Source organism: Excalfactoria chinensis, chromosome 4, assembly GCF_039878825.1.
Source record: "Excalfactoria chinensis isolate bCotChi1 chromosome 4, bCotChi1.hap2, whole genome shotgun sequence".
NCBI classification, from domain to species: domain Eukaryota; kingdom Metazoa; phylum Chordata; class Aves; order Galliformes; family Phasianidae; genus Excalfactoria; species Excalfactoria chinensis.
The window spans coordinates 75,239,098-75,259,040 of NC_092828.1; the positions used below are offsets into that span (position 1 = coordinate 75,239,098).

General features: G+C 49.7%; 3 protein-coding genes across 4 annotated transcripts; all 3 read left to right on the forward strand.

The window, feature by feature from the left end:
- Window positions 1-656: 656 nt before the first annotated feature.
- On the forward strand, window positions 657-3,396 carry LOC140251902 (hepatic and glial cell adhesion molecule-like). 2 transcript variants are annotated; one of them, XM_072336082.1, is made up of 4 exons: window positions 657-836; window positions 2,015-2,191; window positions 2,372-2,797; window positions 2,941-3,396. In XM_072336082.1, exons 2-4 carry the CDS (start codon window positions 2,137-2,139, stop codon window positions 3,072-3,074), a joined length of 615 nt encoding a protein of 204 aa, XP_072192183.1. In that variant the 5' UTR covers window positions 657-836; window positions 2,015-2,136; the 3' UTR covers window positions 3,075-3,396. The 2 variants fall into 2 exon arrangements, with proteins under 2 accessions (XP_072192183.1, XP_072192182.1); XM_072336081.1 differs by having other exon boundaries at window positions 657-2,191.
- A 209-nt stretch (window positions 3,397-3,605) lies between these two features.
- LOC140251752 (uncharacterized) lies at window positions 3,606-6,669 on the forward strand. Its single transcript, XM_072335823.1, has 5 exons — window positions 3,606-3,900; window positions 4,081-4,488; window positions 5,008-5,106; window positions 5,698-5,738; window positions 6,302-6,669. Exons 1-5 carry the CDS (start codon window positions 3,606-3,608, stop codon window positions 6,503-6,505), a joined length of 1,047 nt encoding a protein of 348 aa, XP_072191924.1. The 3' UTR covers window positions 6,506-6,669.
- Window positions 6,670-11,721: 5,052 nt separating this feature from the next.
- LOC140251753 (uncharacterized) lies at window positions 11,722-19,820 on the forward strand. Its single transcript, XM_072335824.1, has 10 exons — window positions 11,722-11,949; window positions 13,605-13,943; window positions 14,805-15,074; window positions 15,617-15,733; window positions 16,270-16,371; window positions 16,818-16,940; window positions 17,101-17,193; window positions 17,414-17,506; window positions 17,730-17,787; window positions 18,349-19,820. The coding sequence occupies exons 1-10, from the start codon at window positions 11,904-11,906 to the stop codon at window positions 18,398-18,400; spliced, it is 1,293 nt and encodes a 430-aa protein (XP_072191925.1). The 5' UTR covers window positions 11,722-11,903; the 3' UTR covers window positions 18,401-19,820.
- Window positions 19,821-19,943: the final 123 nt, after the last annotated feature.

Sequence of the window (19,943 nt, forward strand, 5' to 3'; positions counted from 1 at the left end):
CTCAGTGCACAGCACAGTGTGTGCAGTCAGACCTTCAGTTCTTGACCTCAAGCCTAACGAGGGGGGAAGCTGAAGCAGGAGCGTGCTGTGGTTAGCATGGGCTCTCAGCGGGCTGTGGTCAGTATCACCATGATGACAGCTGTGATGCTGCTCACAGAGGGCTTCGCATCTTATCCCACCACATCTCATCACAGGAAGTAGCTGCTGCCTGTGGTGGGTGAGGTGTTTGAGCAGATGGGCTGCTGCACTGGCAAGGTTTCCTGCTCCCCCCCAAGCTGTTGGGGCAGGTGAAGCCCTTGCATGGGCTGATAAAACATCATTTTGCTCAAGAGGGAGATGTAAGCTTTGCTCGACCCTAACATTGGCCAAGCTCAGCTCTCAGAGCTTGCACTGTCACCACGTTCACCAAGTGAGAAACAGCCCTTGGGTGCAGCACGGTGAACAGGATTTGACCCATCTGTTTCTTCATTTCTGCTCAGAAACTAAATATTCTCATTTCCTGACGCCGTTTTCGTTATGTTCTTAAATACCTGGAAAAATGATTTCATCTGCACGTTAATGTGAAGTACGCGTGAAACCAATACTGATGCTTTTTGTTCAGAGATACACAAGAAAGGGCTAAGTTATCTTCCTGCAAAGGTTTAGGGAGGGAAGAATTCAATTCAACACAATATCTTAACAGATTATGTGTGTCTGAGCCTTTGAGGACTTCCAGTTTGGCTCATTTGGAAAAGCTCAGGTGCTGCACTGGCTGAGCTGCCCAAACACAGCCCGAAGGCCCAAACAAGGCTTTGCATCACCAAGTCTGCAGCAGATCGGATGGACAGAGGTTGCACGTGAGTTTTTCCTACTTTACTTTTCAGAATGAATTTTGATACAATGAGATTGCACTTGCAACTGTTGTATGATTTGAACGCTGCAAGCATACTTGTAAGCAAATGTTGCTGTCACCATCGTTTTCACCTGCCTTCTTTGGCACAAGCCCTCCAGCCTCCCCAGTGAAGACCTCTGATTCATCCTTACCCATCCAGCACCTCCTGGCCTGACCGTACCCTCAGCACTGATCTTCAGCCCTTCTTGGCTGGCTGTGACCAGCCATATTAAGAAGAGAACATTTTCCTTCTCCTGAGCTTCTCATCAATGCAGTAACGAGTCTTACAGTGCAGGTCATTCTACAGTCTGCATCTGCAGGCTGTGGTTGGAAAGTACTGACCCAAGCAGTGCAGCCGTGAAGATGGGGTGAGACCCGTTAACCTGAGCATACCCCAAACCCACGGAGATCACGTGCAAGCTGAATTGCAGAAGGAAGTCCCCAGACCAGCAACGGGCTGGGTTACGTGAAGGTATGAAGGGGTGTGAAGTTTCTGGTTGTTTCTGAAGGGTTGTTCTTTGAGCTGTGAGTGCTGCGGCTTTGAAGACTCCCATCACAACTTTCCACATTTCCTTCCCAGATGAGTGACCCAACTAAGTGAGAATCATAGCCCAATGCCGCATATCCAGCTCTTGGACACAGCAAATTGCTGCCATTGTCCAAGAGATTTTCCAACTCCCTTGCCTTGGCAAGGACACCTTCCATATCCATGCGTGTTCCTCATCTGTTACACAGGCTGAATTATGGAAGAAATCCATGCAGTGAAAAAGGAGAAAGGATGGTGGTCATCTCCTACGGTCCTGATCAGCAAAGCCACACGGTCAGGACTCCAGACCAACCTCTCTCTTTCACTTCCATACCACTGGCTTTGAAACAGAGCTGGTGGTTCCAGGTTTGCATCTCAGACCAACCATTCTGGAGAAAACTTCTGGGTCTTTGCCTTGTAGTTATTGACAACCTGACTTTCTCTCTGCCTAAAGGGTGGAAGTTTTTCTCTTACTACTGAGAGGGTTTTTCATTTGTTCATGGAGAACGATGTTATTTATAGTTCCTAAACCTAAAAATCCTCATTAACTCCCATTTTCTATTTATCAGTACATTATGCTTTCTATGTTTTCTTTGCTTTCTTCAACTCCTTTAAAGCATGGAGCCCCGTTCTTGGTACTCACGGTACCACCCACCCGCAGCGAACCCAAACGGTGCAGGGGGCTGAGCCAGAGCCGCTGGCTTCCTCTGGGGCCAGGACAGCACGGCAGCCGCAGGAGATGTGCCGCGGGCGACGCTGCTGGTGCCTCGGCTCCCTCCTGCTGCTGCTGCTGGGTGAGTCGGGGCTGGGGCTCGCTGGAGGCTGCGGCCGCTGCCGGGCTGGCTGTGAAGCCGAGGGCCGGCGTTAGGCGAGTGGCTGCTCGGCAAGGGGCGGTGGGAGATGGGGTGCTGCGAGCACCGGGCGCTGAGACTGGGGCTGAATGGCTGCTGAGCTGCCTCCTGCTGTTCTTACAGGGCAAAACCTGGGTCTTCACATCGAAATCCCGCAGGATGCGGTCAGTGGCACCGTGGGGCAGTCCGTGCTCCTGCCCGTCTCCTACAGAGTCAACAGCTCCCTTTCCTTCCCATTGGCAAACGTGTGGAAGTTTGGGAACAGCTCACAAGTGATCATCATCTGCGTGGTGCAGAACTGCTCCCTGGATGCTTGGGGAGCTCCCAAGAAATGCTCTGCACGATCTTACCCTCATATCCCGTATCGGGGCCGCATTGACGTCTTCCCAGAGAATGCATCCCTGCTGCTGCGGGACCTGCGGCTCAGTGACAGCGGGGTGTACAGCATTGTCTTCAAAGAGCAAAACCAAAGCAGGCGGATCACACGGGCCAAGCACAAGCAGCTTGTTGTCTCAGTACATCCTGTTTTCCCGGTACCTCCTGATGAAGGTAAGTGTCCATGTGCCTGCACAGACTACTCCTGAGTTCCCCCTGCAGAATGCCTGCCCTCCTGGCACAGCCTGGGGGCAGCAGAGATGTCTCTGGGGGAGGTGGCCGTCTCCAGCTGCTGCTTCTCCTCTCTCCTTCCACAGGCACAGCTGTACGAATCCCTTGGTACAGCCTTGGAGCCTGCTACTGCTTCATCCTGCTGCTCCTGCAGCTGCTCTTCCACCTGCTGTGCCTGCGGGGTGGCCACCAGCAGCAGAGCCAACCTGGAGAAGCGTGAGGCTGGTGATGGGGAGAAGAGAGCCAGCGAGTGGGAGCAGACAGAGCTGAAGCCTCAGGACACAGCAGTGCCCGGGCAGAATGAGTGTGCTCAGCACTGCCTTGTGCTGTTTTCCCTGACACCAGACCCTGTGCTGGAGAAACCCAGGAATACCCAAACACCTGTCTCTGCCTGCAGTGTGCAACCAGTTCCCTACTCACATTCCCTCACCATTAAGTAATCCCTCCTGTGAGCAAATAAACATCCCTTCCTCCACCAGAACTGTCTCCCAGGTGCCTGATGTGAGGCTGCAGCATCACCTGAAACAGTCCCAGCAGCAAAGAAAGAGGTGGAAGGCCATTTCCCAAAGCTTCTGGCCTGATGTGGGTGGTGGCAGCACATTGGGCTTGTGGCCCAGGGCTGACGTGCAGGGCAGGAGTTGGGCAGCTTCTGAGGCTGAAGCAGGGCACAGGGTCTGTGTAGGCAGCACCAACAATCCCGGTATCGGCCACCAGCTGCAGCATCGGCTCCTGCTCCAGCCCCAGCACAGGAATGTCCAGAGGTTCCCGTGGGCTCCTGCCCTCTTCCACTGGGATCTGCCCAGCCTTGGGATCCTCCTGGCACCCGGGGTTCCCCCCGCAAAACACACAGTACCCGCGGCCTCCCCCCTGCACTTACACGCACAGGAAGGAGCCCGGTCTCACCCACCCGCAGCGAACCCAAACGGTGCAGGGGGCTGAGCCAGAGCCGCTGGCTTCCTCTGGGGCCAGGACAGCACGGCAGCCGCAGGAGATGTGCCGCGGGCGGCGCTGCTGGGGCCTCGGCTCCCTCCTGCTGCTGCTGCTGGGTGAGTCGGGGCTGGGGCTCGCTGGACGCTGCGGCCGCTGCCGGGCTGGCTGTGAAGCCGAGGGCCGGCGTTAGGCGCGTGGCTGCTCGGCAAGGGGCGGTGGGAGATGGGGTGCAGCGAGCACCGGGCGCTGAGACTGGGGCTGAATGGCTGCTGAGCTGCCTCCTGCTGTTCTTACAGGGCAAAACCTGGGTCTACACATCGAAATCCCGCAGGATGCGGTCAGTGGCACCGTGGGGCAGTCCGTGCTCCTGCCCGTCTCCTACAGAGTCAACAGCTCCCTTCCCTTCCCATTGGCAATCGAGTGGAAGTTTGGGAACAGCTCACAAGTGATCATCACCTGCACGGTGCAGAACTGCTCCCTGGATGCTTGGGGAGCTCCCAAGAAATGCTCTGCACTATCTCTCCCTCATACCCCGTATCGGGGCCGCATTGAGGTCTTCCCAGAGAATGCATCCCTGCTGCTGCGGGACCTGCGGCTCAGTGACAGCGGGGTGTACAGCATTGTCTTCAAACAGCAAAAGCAAAGCAGGCGGATCACACTGGCCGTGCACAAGCAGCGTGTTGTCTCCGTACCTCCCGATGAAGGTAAGTGCCCATGTGCCTGCACAGACTCCTCCTGCACTTCCCTGGACATGGGAGCATCAGGCATGGGCAGGAATTTGGTCCCTCTTCCTATTGGGATGAAGTACTGCAGCAAAAGGAGGATTTTCAGGGGTATCACAATTGGTGGTGGTTGTGGTGTTTATTTATAGGAGGAAACTCACCCTGTTCTGCTAAATTAGAAGCTTGAGGCTTCTTGTTCGTGCAGCTGATTGACTTGTCTTTATGTGAAATGAATGGCTGCAGAAGGGAGAGATGGGCTCAGAAACTGAAGCTCTGCCTCTGAGTCCTGTGCCTGTGGAAATTCATTTATTGTGGGGTTTAATTGGGTGCTTGCAGATAAATCAACAGCCACAGAGGCTGTGAAACATATGCCAAATATTCTTCTCCCATTTTGGTGCCGCTCTACTTACAAAGCAAGGAAAATAATATCTGCTGTGGTATCTGCCACCCAAGCATTCCTTTAGGAAGCACTCACAGCATGTGTTGTGTTCCAAACACCAGACACCAAGGACCAAGACAACCCACATTACTACACAGTTGGAGTTTGCTCCCTTATCGGCCTCTTGCTGCTGTTCCTGGTCCCCTGCATATGGTGGCGAGGTAGGTGGATCTGCTCCTGCATTTCTCCCTTTGAGGCTGCACCTCTGGAGATGTTCCTGGGGGATAAAGGCAGTGGAGGACTCTTCCCACCAAAACTATTCCTTCCTAAGAGCTCCTTTGATGTGCCCCTCCTGCCATTCCTAAAGGGTTCCAAGTTTCTGATGCAGCTTAACGAAGCAGAATTAAAGCACTTGTTGTGGCTTTCTGCAGAACTTAGATGTTTTGGTGCTGAGACCAGAACTGAGATACAGCATCACATCCAGTTCATAAAGGTGGTACAATTGATGGACTCAGAAATGCAGTTTCTGAGCGTGGCTGTGATGATTTTGTTGTAGACACCTTAAAACTCCAGCTGGGGACAATACCCACTTGTAAATAAACCTGCAAGGTGCAGGTCTCCACGGCTTCCATCAGCACCATCACCCCTGAGGACGGAAGGAAATGCATTAGTTTCCAAGTGGGAGATTTCACTTGTACTTGGGTAAAATAGCCACAGAAATAGCCAACAGTGAACCTCTGGGTCCCCAGGGCTCGGGTAGAAGAGGGCACAGTACATGTGTGTCTGTCAGGTACTAAAAGTCTCTCTTTCAGGCGCAGTGTGGAAGAAGAGGAGAACCATTACACAGCAGCAGGTATAGAAACATCTTCTGAAAGCTCCTTGGGTAAATGCTAACTGCTGCCTTCGGTATGATGCACTGAGCTGCGGGAACAGGTTGCTGTATATAAAATTAGGAAGTTAATTCAGTGCTAAAAGAGTAAGTTGTGAAGTTCCTGCCCTTCCCCCAGCTGCACAGTTCCCCTTTGCTTCCTTTCCAAAGAAGCTGGTTTTAGGGACACGGGAAGCTTGAGGACAGCTTTGACTAACAGCAGCACCGAGGAAGGATGGTTGCATGCAGAGAAATACGAAGACAGATCTCTTCCCTGATTGCCAGCCTTGTGAATTTATGTTCAGAATGTCTTTGGGGTCCATGTGGGCCATCTAGGGACTCCTCTCATGCAGGGTTCCACCTGTGGGAAATAAAACCCAGAGGAAAAGGCAAAGAAGCCTCAATAGGAGACATGAGAACAGGACAACCCCAGCTGCTCTGCAGGCCATGTTTCTTGTAGGACCTGGCTTTGTCTGAAAGGTCCTTGGGTAAAATACTCCTTGCCTTCTAATTCCAGCACCTTTGGTGTTTTCTCTGTATTTCTCCAGGCCTCAAACACAGAGGATACCCACGTGGAAAACCCTGTGGTAAGGGACATGGCAACAATTTACGTCACGGTTGGAGAAGATTTTGAAGAGACAAAGCCAAGAGCATTACCAGAGACTCTCTACGCATCCATAGACCTCCCTCAACTGCCTTCTGCTTTGGCTCCAAACTTTGCAGGAGACAGATGTGCCGCAAAGCCAAGGTGATGCTGTTGCCACTCCGTCCCTTGTAATAAGACCTTTGGTGAGCCCACTCCTGCCCATGGAGTGTTTAAGTGCTTGGAGCAAGAGATTATGGAAACGCATTAGTTTGCCTCAAACTGCAATTTCTCTGCAATTTGACGGATGATCTGCTTTTAGTTTCATCTTGAGTCTTTCAGAGAGCACGGAGACACCGAATGCAAGAGAAAGATGCCTAAAGCAAAGGCAAAACAACAGTTCACCCATGATAAGCTTTCTTCCAGAGACATGCCTTAATTTGAGGGGTAATGGAGAACGTTGGATGTATTTCAGTCTTGCATCACAGGGTCCCTTAGCAATTGCCTTGTCATATTAAAAGTATGTATGGAGATCTTTGGACCTGGTGTCCTTGTTTTTATGAGTATGCCAAGTAATACTTGAGCAGACCCTTTCTGCAACAAACTTTGCTCAACCTTGGGGTCCCACAGCAGTAGCATTTTAGTGTCTCCGGAAAATGCAATGAGAGCATAGATAATTTTGTTCCTCTCTGGGCTTCATGGAAAACTAGATCACATGTACTGAAACTTCAGGTCCCATGGGTAATAAATGGACATTAGGACTGGATAAGAGTGCTAGGCATCTCCCAACCACAACCAGGTTTGGAGACAGCACAAAAGCCTCTACTGCTGCCTTCCTCCCATTTGGGTGCTCCTGTGTTGTCTGCGATAATGTTCAAGAGGGATGACAATGATAGTGGTGGTCAAAGCCCCTCCACTGGCACCAGCTGAAGTACAGGGCTGCTCTTGTGAAACCCTGCTGACGTTCATCGTGGCAGTTTTTCTTCCGAAAACAGAAATGCTTTGTGATTATAAAACCACAAAAGCTGAATAGCTGCCTTAGGTATGAGCAGTGCTTTTGCAGTGGTTATCAAAAGACCTCAAGCATCAGGGAAGAAGAAAGAACAAAAAAAAAGAAGTGAAGCAGCAGGAAATAAGTGCACAGGAATCGTGGGTGTCAGTTTTGAGGCTGAAGCACTTGTCACTGCCTTACTGCTTGTCCTTAAGCACAGCTACAGTTGTGCCCTGCCTAGCTTCTATAAGATCTGGAAACACCATCCACGGAGAGCAGGGGAGGGAGAGGGAGGACTGCTGAGTGCACATACCAGACCTACTCTTCCATAGCTGTGAGCCCCATCAGAAAGGTCTCCCAATTGCCTGCTAAGCAACAAAATAACCTCAGTACTGCAGCAGAAATAACACATAGATCTGAATTTGTAACAAGCAGCGTACACTCAGAAACACTACCACATCACAGTGAGCTTTGCATCCTGCCAGGGCGGCTTCTCAGAGAAGACATCTCTGGACAACCCAGCCACTGAAATGTCATCTGTAAAGAGGATCTGCAGGGCAGGAGGCATTAAATCCTCCCTGTAGGACAAGGCTCTTGTAGGGTGGCAGCAGGGAGAGCTTGCAAGAGGTCCAAGTCCAAGTCCATGCTCTGCTAATGCACAGTGAGCAGAATTGTCCATTCTTACATGGGATTTCTCAAGTCCACAAATTGACCTGAATGTGGCACCCAACACATAATGAGCTGATCTCGGCTCAAGTGCTTTCCAAAGGAAAGCAGAATAACCCAAAGGAGTGAAAAGCAGGTCTTCATACAGCAGAGAGGTGTGGGGTGTCATAGAATCATAAAGGTTGGAAAAGACCCCTAGGATCATCTAGTCCTAGCCCATCACAGATTGCCCGCAGCAAGCCCATGATTCTGCTTGCATCCCATGCTATGTGCAAAACACAGAGCAAACTGCAGAAACCAGTAGAGCATGAAGTAAAAGAGAGAGAAGGAATGGTTGACCACAGTTTCCCTATAAGGTTTGTCTGCTGCCCAGTTCCTGCCCTCTTCCCTCCCCCCACCGTGACATTCTGCTCCCCCTCTTGCTTCATGTTCTACCGTTGACATTTCGTCCCCACCTCCACCATGTCATAGCCTCCAACTTGTGCTGCAGCCTCATCGGCTGCCTCTGCCTTTCCATTTCCTCCTCTGAGCAGCTTCTTCACAGGGCTTTGTCTCTCTGGCCCCTTCTCTGCTTGCCCTTTGTAGCTCTTAAAGGTCAGTGTGGCTTTTCTTTGTGGCTGCAGATGGCTTGGTTCTTGTGTGCCTCCCACTCAGACACTGCTCACTGCATCTCAGAGCAGCTTCCTCTGCCAGATACTTGCAGCCTTTGATTTTAAAGACCCACCTAGTGCACAGCAGCCCTGTTGCTTGTCCTAGCTACTTCTTCCTTGTTTTAACCCATTCCATGTGACTGAAAGTAATCTGCTGAGTGCGACCTGCTCTGACTGGGGCAAGGGGCCTGGTGTCAAAGAGCGTGGAAAACGCTAACATACCTGTTGCCTTCTGCACCTTGGTCTTCACCAGTAAGACCAGTCTCCCTTGGTGGGAAGGGAGCAGGTTAGGGAGCACCCAATCCAGCTGGATGTGTGTAGGCCCATGGGGCCTGATGGGATGCACCTACAAGCTCTGAGGAAGAGGCTGATGGCATGGTGAGGCTGCTCTTTGTCATCTCTGGGAGGCTGTGGTAACTGGGAGAGGTTCATGAAGGCTGGTGGAGGGCAAACATCACTCCTGCCTTCAGAAAGGAGGACCTGGGAGTGCTCCAGGCTGGTCAGCCTCCCCTTGAACCCTGGGTAGGTGAGGGAAATCACTTTTCAACCCATGACAGGCAAGAAAGCTACTGGAAAGAGTCAGAGTGGATTTGTGGATGAGAAATCCCACCTAACCAGTCTGACAGCCTTCTGCATTGGAGTGGCTGGTTGGTAGATGAGGGCAGAGCAGTGGATGATGCTTACCTCAGCTTTGGTGAGGCTTTTGATGCCATATCCCAAAACTTCCTCCTAGAGAAGCTGACAGAGTGTGGGTTGGAGAAGTGAATTTATCAAACTGGTGGGGCTGAAGAAGCAGGCCAAGACATTCAGACCCAAACAGAACACGGTTCTGATAACCATCTCTAAGAGACCCTGTGTGAACAAGGCATTGGATTAGAAAAAGTCCTGCAGGTCTCCGCTGTCCTGCCATTCCAGATCTCAGACATCCAATTTAGTTAGAGCTTCATCAGAACTGATGTGGTGGACAAGTCATGTTACTGATTCATTTTTTCCTCTCTTTTAAAACTGTGTGGAGAACTTAGAAAAGCTCTGGGTAAACCCTTCAGCCAAGCACCTCCTTGGCAAAAGCCAGGGTGCTCCAAACCGCCTGCAACAGGAATGCTGAGATCAACCAATACACACCATTCTTTTCTTCATCCAGACACTTCTGACTTCTAGCAGAGAGCAATGATTGCCCCTTCATGATGTGTTGGGTTACAGCAGCATGGGGCTGGGAAAGTGAGGCTGGAGGCTGTGCCTTTGGACAGGCTGTGACATTAGGTACATACATGCTGATAGTCTTATCTCTCTCCAACCGCAAGAAGGTGCTGTGGCCCAGAGGAACGTGTGTGCAAACTCTTCCTTGCAGCCAACATTTGCAGGTTCATACTGCTGTGTTTGCTGTTTTATCGCCTCCAGATCATTAAAAGGTGCAACACAAGGCAGAGTATCCTGATTGATAAGTACGTCTCATCGGAGAGGTGGGTATGGATGTTTAGGACATGGTGGGAGCGTTGCCTCCAGGGAAGGGAAAGAATTGCTTCTCCCAGGGGCAAATCACATTTTTCTGCTGCAGTTTAACGGCAGCACCTTCACACTTGCTTTTGTTGCTTTTAGTTTTGCAGCTGTCCTGAGCACCCTGGGTGCAGCATTATGACTGAATACAAATGTCTGGCAGTGTGACCCTGCACTGAGGAAATGAGGAGGTAGGAACAGAGAGCCTGCACTTTGCACAGGGAAATAGGGAAGTTTTATTAAAAATGAAAATGCATTTTTGGCAACAAAACAGGGTGAAAAGATCCAAGTGGGAACCGCCTCTGCTTTAACAAAAGAAAGAAAGAAAAACAGTAAGGGGGAGACCACAGACTGTGACATAACCTAGTGTAAAAAGCATCAAAACTCAGAGATGGGGCTGCAAGGTATGCATGGGTTTCACATGTGGCCAGGGTTGCTGAGTTTACCCTATCAGAAGCACCATAGAAAGATTTGACAGTCTGTGCAATGGTGTCAGAAACACTAAGTTTAAGGGTGGATGGACTCCAGATGCTAAATTTGGGTGATGAGGCACTGGATTGCGTTGCCAAGAGAAGTTTTATGGAGGTGGTCAAGGGCAGGTTGGACATGGCTTGGAGCAACCTGACATAGTGTGAGACATGTCCCTTCCCGTGGCAAGAGATTGGACCAGAAGATCATCCTTCCCAAACCACTTCGTGCTTCTATGATTCTGAGTAGCAAAATGAGGAACAATGCAGGGAAAGTAATTATGGGCGTATTTACTTGGAAAGAGTCAAAGACCGAGAGAGGAAGGTCAAGAAGTGGGAAAGAAAACAGCAAAATATGGAAGCCAAGCAATGGGTCAGAAAAAGGTTGGTGCCAACAGGTGGTTCAAATAAGTTTCCATGGCTCAGATGGAGCACGGACAGAGGTGACGGAGCAGCTAGACATCAACATGTTGGTGGTGCTTCCTTTGGGCTTGATGACATCCACCCATCGCTTCCTAAAGCTGTCACTTTGTTGCTCTGGTTTTGATGACCCAAAGGAGTCAGATGGAGCTGAACTTGCTTAGCAGGGCAAGAAACCTTTATGCGGAGCTCTGGCTCTGAGCTCCAACCTCCCAAGCCTCTCATCTCTCTGGCCATTGAACGTGGTCCTCAGGTGCTCCTTCAGATCACACTCCCTTAAAGTGAAATTCCTCTTGCAGATAGCTTGTGGCTCATGAGCGATCCTATTCTACACCTGCCTTGGTGGAGAAGAAAACCCCTGATAGAAACATGTTAGGGGGTGAGAAACCACCTCAGGGAACTGGGATGCTCTCTGGGGGAAGATGCACAAGCTGCAAGAAAGAAATGGAAATGGATCTGTTGACCTCATCTGGAATTTATATTGCTTTCAGAATGGAAATAGCAACCCCTCCTGAAGTCGGGTGCGCTCTTCTCCCTGGGTTGTCCTGGCTACCAAGTGCTGCATTTCTTGCCGGGCACAGCCTGGCTCCTTAGGACAAGGTGCCCCGCTCCCTGCGGGAACGGGATCGGGATGGACATCACAGCGCTGGGGCGGGAGCAGCTGCTGCCGGCAGAAACCTCCCAGGAAGGAGGAGATGCGGCAGCAAAGGCAGAGAGGAGCAGCAAGGGGGGGGGGGGAGGCGTGAGCCGGGAGGCAGCCCAGCCTCGGCACTGCTCTCCAGAGCAGAGCGTCGGCCATCCGGCTCCTCGCAAGCAGTAACCTAACTTGGGATTCGTATTTTCTAAATACAGCAATTTTGAATCTTTTCTCCTCGACGGATGCTGCTGCACCACCCCGTGGAGCTGCTGGGCGTGCTCCTAGCAGGTAAATGGGGGTTTGATGCCACCCAGTGGGCTCCAGTCTGAATCCTCACCTGGGGCACACCAGCACAGGTGTAAGAAGTTGGGCAGTTATGCATGGGGATCGCTGGTCTATAAAGGGTCAGGCTTTTATAAAGTCAGCTAAATGCTTGTCTTGCAAGGAAAGAGTATTTCTGCTTTGTTAGTCAAAGGCAGAGGGGATAGAAACAGCTCAGGAGAATAGCACCGAGACTAGAAGTTTTCTGCAGGTAGGTTTATGCAGAGATCAACATATGGGAGAACACAACGTTTATTCAGTCATAGGAATAATCCTACTGTGATCTTAACGTATGCACTGGCTGGCTTGAAGAGCAAATGGACAAAGGTTTTCAGGCTGAGCATCTTAAGTGGGAAAAAGTACACAGCTGCCCAGATATCACAGTGTTTGTGGGTGCTGAGCACTCCAGGATGAGCCTGTGATACTGCAGTTGTAATAATATGTTTGTAATGGGGTATTTTCTCTTATTTCATGTTGATGTTGTTGAAGAGCATTCTTCTATAACAAGGGGATTTTCTGTTATAAGGTCATTTATTCTTTATTCTTGCACGCATCTCTCAGGTGATGAAGGCACAGGAATAAAACCCGATGGCTGTTTCTATAGGTTACCAGTATGAGAACTAGAAAAACCATCAGCTGGGCTTGTTTTGTTTGCCTTGTTATGGCTGACTTCTATCCTGCGCTGTTACTAAGGGAAATAGCAAGTTTGCTCAGGAAGGATGGTTTTTAGGAGGGTTTGTAGTGTGAATGAGCAGCAAAAGCTTTCATCAGGACAGGAACTGAGACATGGTGGAGGGAGAGGAGGAAGCACAGCCTGTGCTGCCCACTGGGTCTCTGCTGCTGCTCCCCACCTCAGACCACCTCCAGCAGGATGCTCAGGATTAGCCTGGCTGTCCTGTTGAGGGGAAGAGGGCCTCAAACAGAAATCCTGGAGTTTCCATCAGCAGAGTCGTGGGTGTGTTTGTGGTGCTAGGAGTGACACCAGCAATTCATTGGGTTTGTGCCTGGATAAAAACTAACCTTTATTTCATGTCTGTTATCCTCTCTAGGTAAACAAACGCCATTCCTCTCATTTCCTCTTCCTCTAAACTAATTACATTCATCTTCTTTATTTGTTTGTAAGGACTCCACTTTACAAGCCAAGATTTTAGCCATTATTTCTGCCTGGCTTTCCCTGAAAACTTTCTGTTCCATTTGGTCTTGGAGCTGTGACTCTTTGAAGTCCTCAGAGCCTCATGAAAAACCCATAAATTGACATGCATTTTGGGGAAGCAGCTCTATCCCTCTCAGCTGGGAGCAAATAGATTCTTTTGGCTCCAAACTAGATCAGGAACTGGGAATTAGATGCTTGGAAAGTGCCTTCTGCACACAGACTGGTAGGGAAAGCCACCTTAATGCACTGAACTTGAGTAGAAAAGGTCTCAGTCCTCCAGGTAGGTTTGTCAGACAGTCCAATACAAGCTCCAGATGGGATATCACACTGCCTGATGGCAATGGGTTGTGAGACATGAAGACCAAGCTGTCTAGATGCTACTTATGTGTCCTTGGTACAGTGAGTACCACTCCCAAGACTTGCTCCATCTCCCTGGGTAGCCTTCTTTTCATCTTTTTCTACCATACAGGGCTGCTGGTGCCTTTGAAACAGGCTGCAGAAGTGGAGAGAGCCCTGCAGAGAAGAGTGGCCATGGTGGGTTCCTCGGTTCTGCTTGTGGTGCCACTTAACATCACACTCATCCACTCCATACAATGGGAGCGCCTCAATGGCACTGTTTCCCACACCATCCTGCAGTATGAGAGGCACAACCTGACCGTCCACATGCCATTCATTGCACGAGCCCATCTGCATGCATCCAATGGATCTCTCCTCCTGGAGGACCTCCAGGAAAGTGACAGTGGCATCTACAGAGTGACCATCAACAGAGCAGAAAGGGAGAGCTTGACAGTCTTGCTGGATGTCCTCAGTAAGTGGTGGCTATGAGAGAGAGGAATGGGGTAATGGATGCAAGCAAAGTTTTTGAATATATATGGATTATAAGCCAAGCAAAGGGGCTTGGGGAAGAGATTTGGGCTAAGCTGAACAGGACAGTGATGGGGAGCTTGGACCAGCCATGGTTAGAGACCTTCCCTGAAAACTGAGAGACCACCAGATGTGGTGATGCTTCTGCAGCATCTAGACGTGACAAAGGGCTCGACCCCATACTAGAAAGTCTCTTCCCTCCCTTGTTTTCTGCTCTCTGAGAAGTGATGGAGAGTTTGGCAGTGTTGTGGCTGTGTCATCCATGCAGCATAATTTCCAAGGGGAAGCTGGCATCACTAATGGAGTGAAGCCCAACAGGGTGGTCTTTATGGAGAAGCCGCCAAAATCCTCTCCCACGCACCATGCTGTCTGTGGTTGTTTACTATTTCCAGGCACAAAGTGCTGTTGCAGAGATAAGAGCATGCTTTAATTAACACACAAGTCCCTTCTTGATGTTGCTCTTGCCAATTCCCTTAATTTGCTCTGGTTATTTTCGTTCTAGTAATGCTGCTGCCATGATGTTACTACAGCTTCTCTGCTGCAGAGAAATTGGCCTTCCTTTTCCTCTCTTTTTTTCCCCCTCATGTACTAAATGTGCTGTATTAACCCAAATATGATTAATAAATAAATAAATGCCAGAAAGCCCAGCAACCCTGTGCAGTGCAAGACTTCCCAGCAAAAGTCACCTGCGATGGCATCTTTGCAGATTCAAGGATGCTTTAATGAACACTACCGCCCTGATCCCCACTGAGGATCGTCCTGCTCAGGTCTCAGAGAAATGATGGTGTTTCTGTTTCCTTTCCAGAGCCCGTGTCTCACCCTCAGCTCTGGAGCAGTGGCCTGGTGGCCAAGGCAAGTGGTGAGGTAGTGTGTGAAGTGGCAGAGGGCAAGGCAGACATGTTCACCTGGAAGAAGGATGGGCAGATGCTTCCCCCAGACAGAAGTTACCACCTCTCTGGAAGTCTCAGTGTTTTGCACCTGAGGATGGCGAAGAAGTCGGACTGTGGCTCCTACTCCTGCAATGCCAGCAATGGAGTAAGCTGGCAGGAGACTTCCCTGAACGTCACTGTAGCAGGTGATCACTAAAATAGTGGTAAAAAATGAGCTTCCCATGGGCTGCACTGAGAGACATGGAGAGATGCTGCTCTACAGAACCCAATGCTCTTCCTTTGCTCCACCATTCCCCAATATCCCTTGCTTACTTCATTCTTCTTCCTTCATCTCCCCAAGGTCTTACCACCCAGGACATCAACGTGCTGTCAACCAGAACTCACTATAGAATGATAGGAAGCAATCTGCAGTCTTTCATCCCACCTCTAGCTGGCGCCAAGCCACAGATCTTGGTGCGATGGGCAGAAGATTTTGGCCATTCCTTCTTAGAGTATATCCCTAAGCCTAGATCAACATCATAACCCCTGGCCAAGAGAGTAGTGGGCAGGATATGGTCAGAGCAGTGGGCAGGGTGCCTGTGGCAACATTCATTCCCAGTTGGGTGTTTCAGTTTGTAAACTGAGAAATCCAACCTAGCCACGAGCCCCATGTCCTACCAGAGCTCTCCGTGCTGATCCTACTGTGACATCGCTCCCAGCTTCACAGACTGTTTCTCTCTTTTCCCAGGTCTCTCCCCTCCCTTGCAGGATGTGCTGAGGATTTCAGTAGTTGCTGTGGTCTTTGCTGCTGTCTCAGGATGGGGCATAATTTTTCCTGTCTGCCAGTCTGAAAAGCTAAGAATAAGTGAGTCTGCACTGGGGACAGCTGAACACCCAGTTTTATCCTCCAGTGGTGCTGAGAGAGGAGTGATGCTGTGGGAAGAGATGCTAACCAACTCATGCCCCCTTCCTGATGACTAAATATCTTCCCTTCTCATCTGGAGGGTTGTCTTAAGAGTAAACTCTCGTTGGTTGATGTTTTTTTGTTTGTTTTAATGGGGAAAACTGATTTTGTTATGTTTTCAGGTTGGGTTGAACCTGAGACTTATCCTTACCTAATTTTGCTCAGAGCATTAAGGTGACTGAGAGACACTTGAACAGAAAATTGTAGTATCTCTGAGCATTTTTATTCTACGACTCCATTTTAGTAAAGTATTTTATATAGTCAGTGCCATGATTGCAGAGCCCTTTACAGATATTCCTTCTTTTAAGTCGGTCAACCCTACCATACCCTAGGCAGGGACACCCCACTGCTGCATCCCATGCAAAAGGAGGGCTGGGGACTGGTGTGGGGCAGCCTGGGGGGACACAGATGTCATTCCACTCTGCTCTGATGTCTAGGGGGAGAACTGTGGAGGTGGCTCAGTGCCTACACCTGTGGGCTGGTGTGCATCTCCTCCATCTTGGCTGGCACTGCTGGGCTGCTCTGGATGAGAGAAGAAGGTAAGAGGTATTTTTGAGAGTGTTGCAGTGCAGATCCCACTTCTTTCCCTCATGAAGGGTACAAACGTGAAAGAGTAATCATTGGAGCGGGGACCTTATGGGAGATGAACATCCATCTGTATGTTGGCTGGAGAGGAGAAGGGCCCTTCATAGAGTAAATGGACCTCTCAGGGGCAACATGAGAAAGCACCATATGGATTAGACACTCACTTATGCTACTAATTTGGTTGTTCTTCTCTTTTCACAAAGCCTTTTCTCAGTGGGTAACTGCAGAAGAGTACAAGGAATAGAGCTGCAGGTTGGGGTGAGGGGCTTAGGGGGGCAGAATGGGAGGTGATTGGAAAGTCCAGGAGGATGAGAAAAGGACATGATGGAGATTCATAAGATCCTGAAGTTGGTAGGCAAATGGAACAAGTGGTGCTCAGCTCTGTGCTCTTCTCTTTCAGGCCCATCTGTTGCTGTCATACTGCCAGAGATTTTCCTTTTGTATGTGATTGTGATCACCTTCCTAGTGGCCTCTACGGTAACATTCCAGCCTACAAAGCTCGTCCAGCTTAAAAGCACAGCAGGTGAGCTGTTCAAGAAAGGCAAGAATGGAGATAAAACCAAATGCTAAAGGGGGTTATTTTGCCACAGATCTTAACACTCATGTACCGATTCATTCTGGCAGCCCCTGTCCAGCAGTGGGAGCACACACTGACATTTCTCTCTTGTCCCTCCCATGGCCAGCACAGCGCACGATGGGCTACGCTGCTCCAGGAGGGGTGCTCTTGGTGGTGCTGACGAGCAGCTTCCACATGAAGAACATCCACCAACGCCATGGTGAGATAGTTGTCTTCCATAGCCTTTCTGCTCTACCGTTCAGGGCTGGGACTGCTCCAGAAAATCCATCAAGTTGTTGTTTCTTGTTGTTTTTCCAGAGATTCGCTTTTTCTTTTTCCTAAGCGTATTTAAGCATATTTTCATAGTGGCCCAACCGCTTTTTTTCTTGTCTTTTCCTTCTGACTGAGTCTTCTGTTCCTTTTTCCTTGTCTGACCGCAGAAGAAGGCTGTGTGGCGTTCATGGATGTCACCACCCTTGTGGTCAGCACAGCAGCAGTGTTGGCCCTGCCAATCCTCGCCATCTTCCTCTGCTGTAAGTACCCCTCCTTATTTCCCTCAGCCCATATGACATCAAGCAGAAATATGAATTATTCAAGATGTGTTTATTTTCCTTCTGAGAAGTCCTCCTAGCGTCTCTGGTGACAATACCCTTTCCCCATCCCAGCCCCAGATGCCATCCCCTGAATTCAGTGCCCCGTGCTCTGTCCTTCAGGTTGCTTTCAATGATGTCTGGGAGCAAATGTGTTTTTTCACAGATCACACGACACAGGGGTGGCTGCAGGAACACGACTCCAGTTGTGCAGACAAGGAAAGGTACAGCCTTCTTTGCCTTTTCCCGTGTAAATTCAGAAATATCATCTTGGAGTGAAAAGAGTGGGATATGGAAGCCAACACATGCCTTGTTCCAAAGCTTAGACCCCAAGAAAGACCAGCTCTCACCTCCCAGCCCCTGATTTCACCCTGGGTTTGTGATGGGATGCTCTGGTGGGTTCCACATTCAGGGCAAATCCAATGCACAGCCTTTGTCAGCTTCTTTGTGCCCCAGCTAAAACCATTTTGAGCTGGAGGAAGGAGTGTCACAGCTGTGCATAGGGTCTTGTTGGGTTTGGAGGTGTGCAAGGTTTGGGGCCTCAGGCATGGGACTGGGCTGCACCGGTGGCTCCTCTGGTGGTCAGCATGTGGAACCACAGAATGGTTTGGGTTGGAAGGGACCTCGAGGATCATTTGATCCAATGCATCTGTTAACAGATCAGGTTGCTGAAAGCCCCATCCAACGTAACTTTAAGCAGCTTCAATGATGGGGCACCCATAACATCTCAGAGCAACCTGCTCTATTACACAGCACCCTCACTATGAGACATTTCTTCCCTCCAGGTCCTTTGAGATGTCCCTGCCCATCAGCAAGGATCCTGATTTAACCTCCTAGACACTGGTGATGTTTCCTGTGTGGCTGGCTCAACATGTTAATAGATCTTGGTTTCATAGGTCTGAACCTGTGATATCTTGGTGGTAAACAGAAATGAAATGAATCATTTCAGTCTTTCCTTTGAACACAGCACTAGGGATTTCTAATGCACATTCTTTTCTGCTTTAAAACCAGACTCTGAGTTAGAGAAATGCCCTTAAAACTAGATACAAGCATGTCTCTCACTAGTTTATGGCATTAATTTGGCTGTGTATGTTTCTGAGTGTGTGTATAGGTAACCAACCATAACCACTCCAGCCTTTTCCTGCTGCCACACAGGGCCATGCTTGACTGCTTCCTCTCCACATGCAGGTAACTTCAGGGTGATTTCCAAGGCAGATTCAGGCTCTTTTCCCCCTTATCCACAGCTCTATGTATTCCCTGCGCGCACCTCCAGAAGACCCGTGCAAATGAGATGGCACACCTCAGGACTGCTGTTCTCACCTGGCAGCATCCATGCCTTCATGTGTTTTAAGAGTATTTGCTTAAATGCAAATTACTCTGTATAAGCACTTTGCCTCTCCACTGGCTTTTGATAGTGGCTCTTTGGGTCCCTGCTGGGTTTGTTTGCACAGGAGGGAAAATATGGGGTGTTTTGGGGTGTGGTGTGTAGGCCAAATATGAGCATTGTTTGCTTAGAGGATTTCCTGCCCACACTGTAGCATGGGGAAAGGGAAGGTCTGGCTCCAGGCAGCCAACAACAATCTGAAGTGTGATATTCAGCTTTTTGCCAGCACCGGAGAGCATTCTCTGCTGGACCAGACTGCATCTGTTTCAGTGGTGAGGGTTAAGAATTCATTCCTTTCTGTAGCTTTTAAATTCTCTCCTTCAGTTCATCCCAAGCTGCTGTAGCTGAGGGGATGGAGCACGAGGGATCCTCGTGGCTGGCCCAAGGGGAAGCAAACACAAATTTGTTTCCATTTGCAAGGGAAATAATCTCCCTGCAACAGCAAACTGATGGAGCTGGTTACAGATGGCAGCACCCCCTCTCAGGGGCATAGGTTGTTTGCCTATCTGCTTGCCTTCTGTCACACTTTCCTGTTGCCCTGATATGTGGGTACATGAAATTATCAATCAACATTCTGTCTTTGCTTAGTTTTGTTATCAGTCTTGGTTTCTCTGCAATACCATTAAGCTTTTCTTGCCTGCAGCACCATAGTAGCCTTTAGATGTTATGGATGATGACTGTGACGTAGTGCTGTGGATGGGGAGGCACATTGTGAGACTGCTCTGCTTTAACACGATACAAGTTATGACAGCGTAGTTAAAACAAACAAACAGAAGATCTTTTGTGTAAGGTGTGTGTGACGGGAGGATTATCCCCATGCATCCCCTGCTTCCCAGGAGAATTCATGCTTTATGGTAATAAAGCTTTTGCTGTTAAGTCTCTCTGCATCCATTTCTTTGATTGAGTGCGTCTCATCCTCTGCAGGAGCCGTCAGCTGAAATCTAGGAAGAAAACTCATGCTCTCTCACGGACTCATTAACACGTGCCCTTTGGCCG

Excerpts from the sequence above, each read along its gene's own strand:
- LOC140251902 (XM_072336081.1), top strand. The coding sequence starts at position 2,137 with ATGTGCCGCGGGCGACGCTGCTGGTGCCTCGGCTCCCTCCTGCTGCTG. Across the intron at positions 2,192-2,371 it reads CCTCCTGCTGCTGCTGCTGG|GGCAAAACCTGGGTCTTCAC; the intron begins GTGAGTCGGGGC and ends CTGTTCTTACAG. Across the intron at positions 2,798-2,940 it reads CCCGGTACCTCCTGATGAAG|GCACAGCTGTACGAATCCCT; the intron begins GTAAGTGTCCAT and ends CTCCTTCCACAG.
- LOC140251752 (XM_072335823.1), top strand. The coding sequence starts at position 3,606 with ATGTCCAGAGGTTCCCGTGGGCTCCTGCCCTCTTCCACTGGGATCTGC. Across the intron at positions 3,901-4,080 it reads CCTCCTGCTGCTGCTGCTGG|GGCAAAACCTGGGTCTACAC; the intron begins GTGAGTCGGGGC and ends CTGTTCTTACAG. Across the intron at positions 4,489-5,007 it reads CTCCGTACCTCCCGATGAAG|ACACCAAGGACCAAGACAAC; the intron begins GTAAGTGCCCAT and ends TCCAAACACCAG.
- LOC140251753 (XM_072335824.1), top strand. The coding sequence starts at position 11,904 with ATGCTGCTGCACCACCCCGTGGAGCTGCTGGGCGTGCTCCTAGCAG. Across the intron at positions 15,734-16,269 it reads GTCTGAAAAGCTAAGAATAA|GGGGAGAACTGTGGAGGTGG; the intron begins GTGAGTCTGCAC and ends TCTGATGTCTAG. Across the intron at positions 17,788-18,348 it reads AGTTGTGCAGACAAGGAAAG|GTCCTTTGAGATGTCCCTGC; the intron begins GTACAGCCTTCT and ends TCTTCCCTCCAG.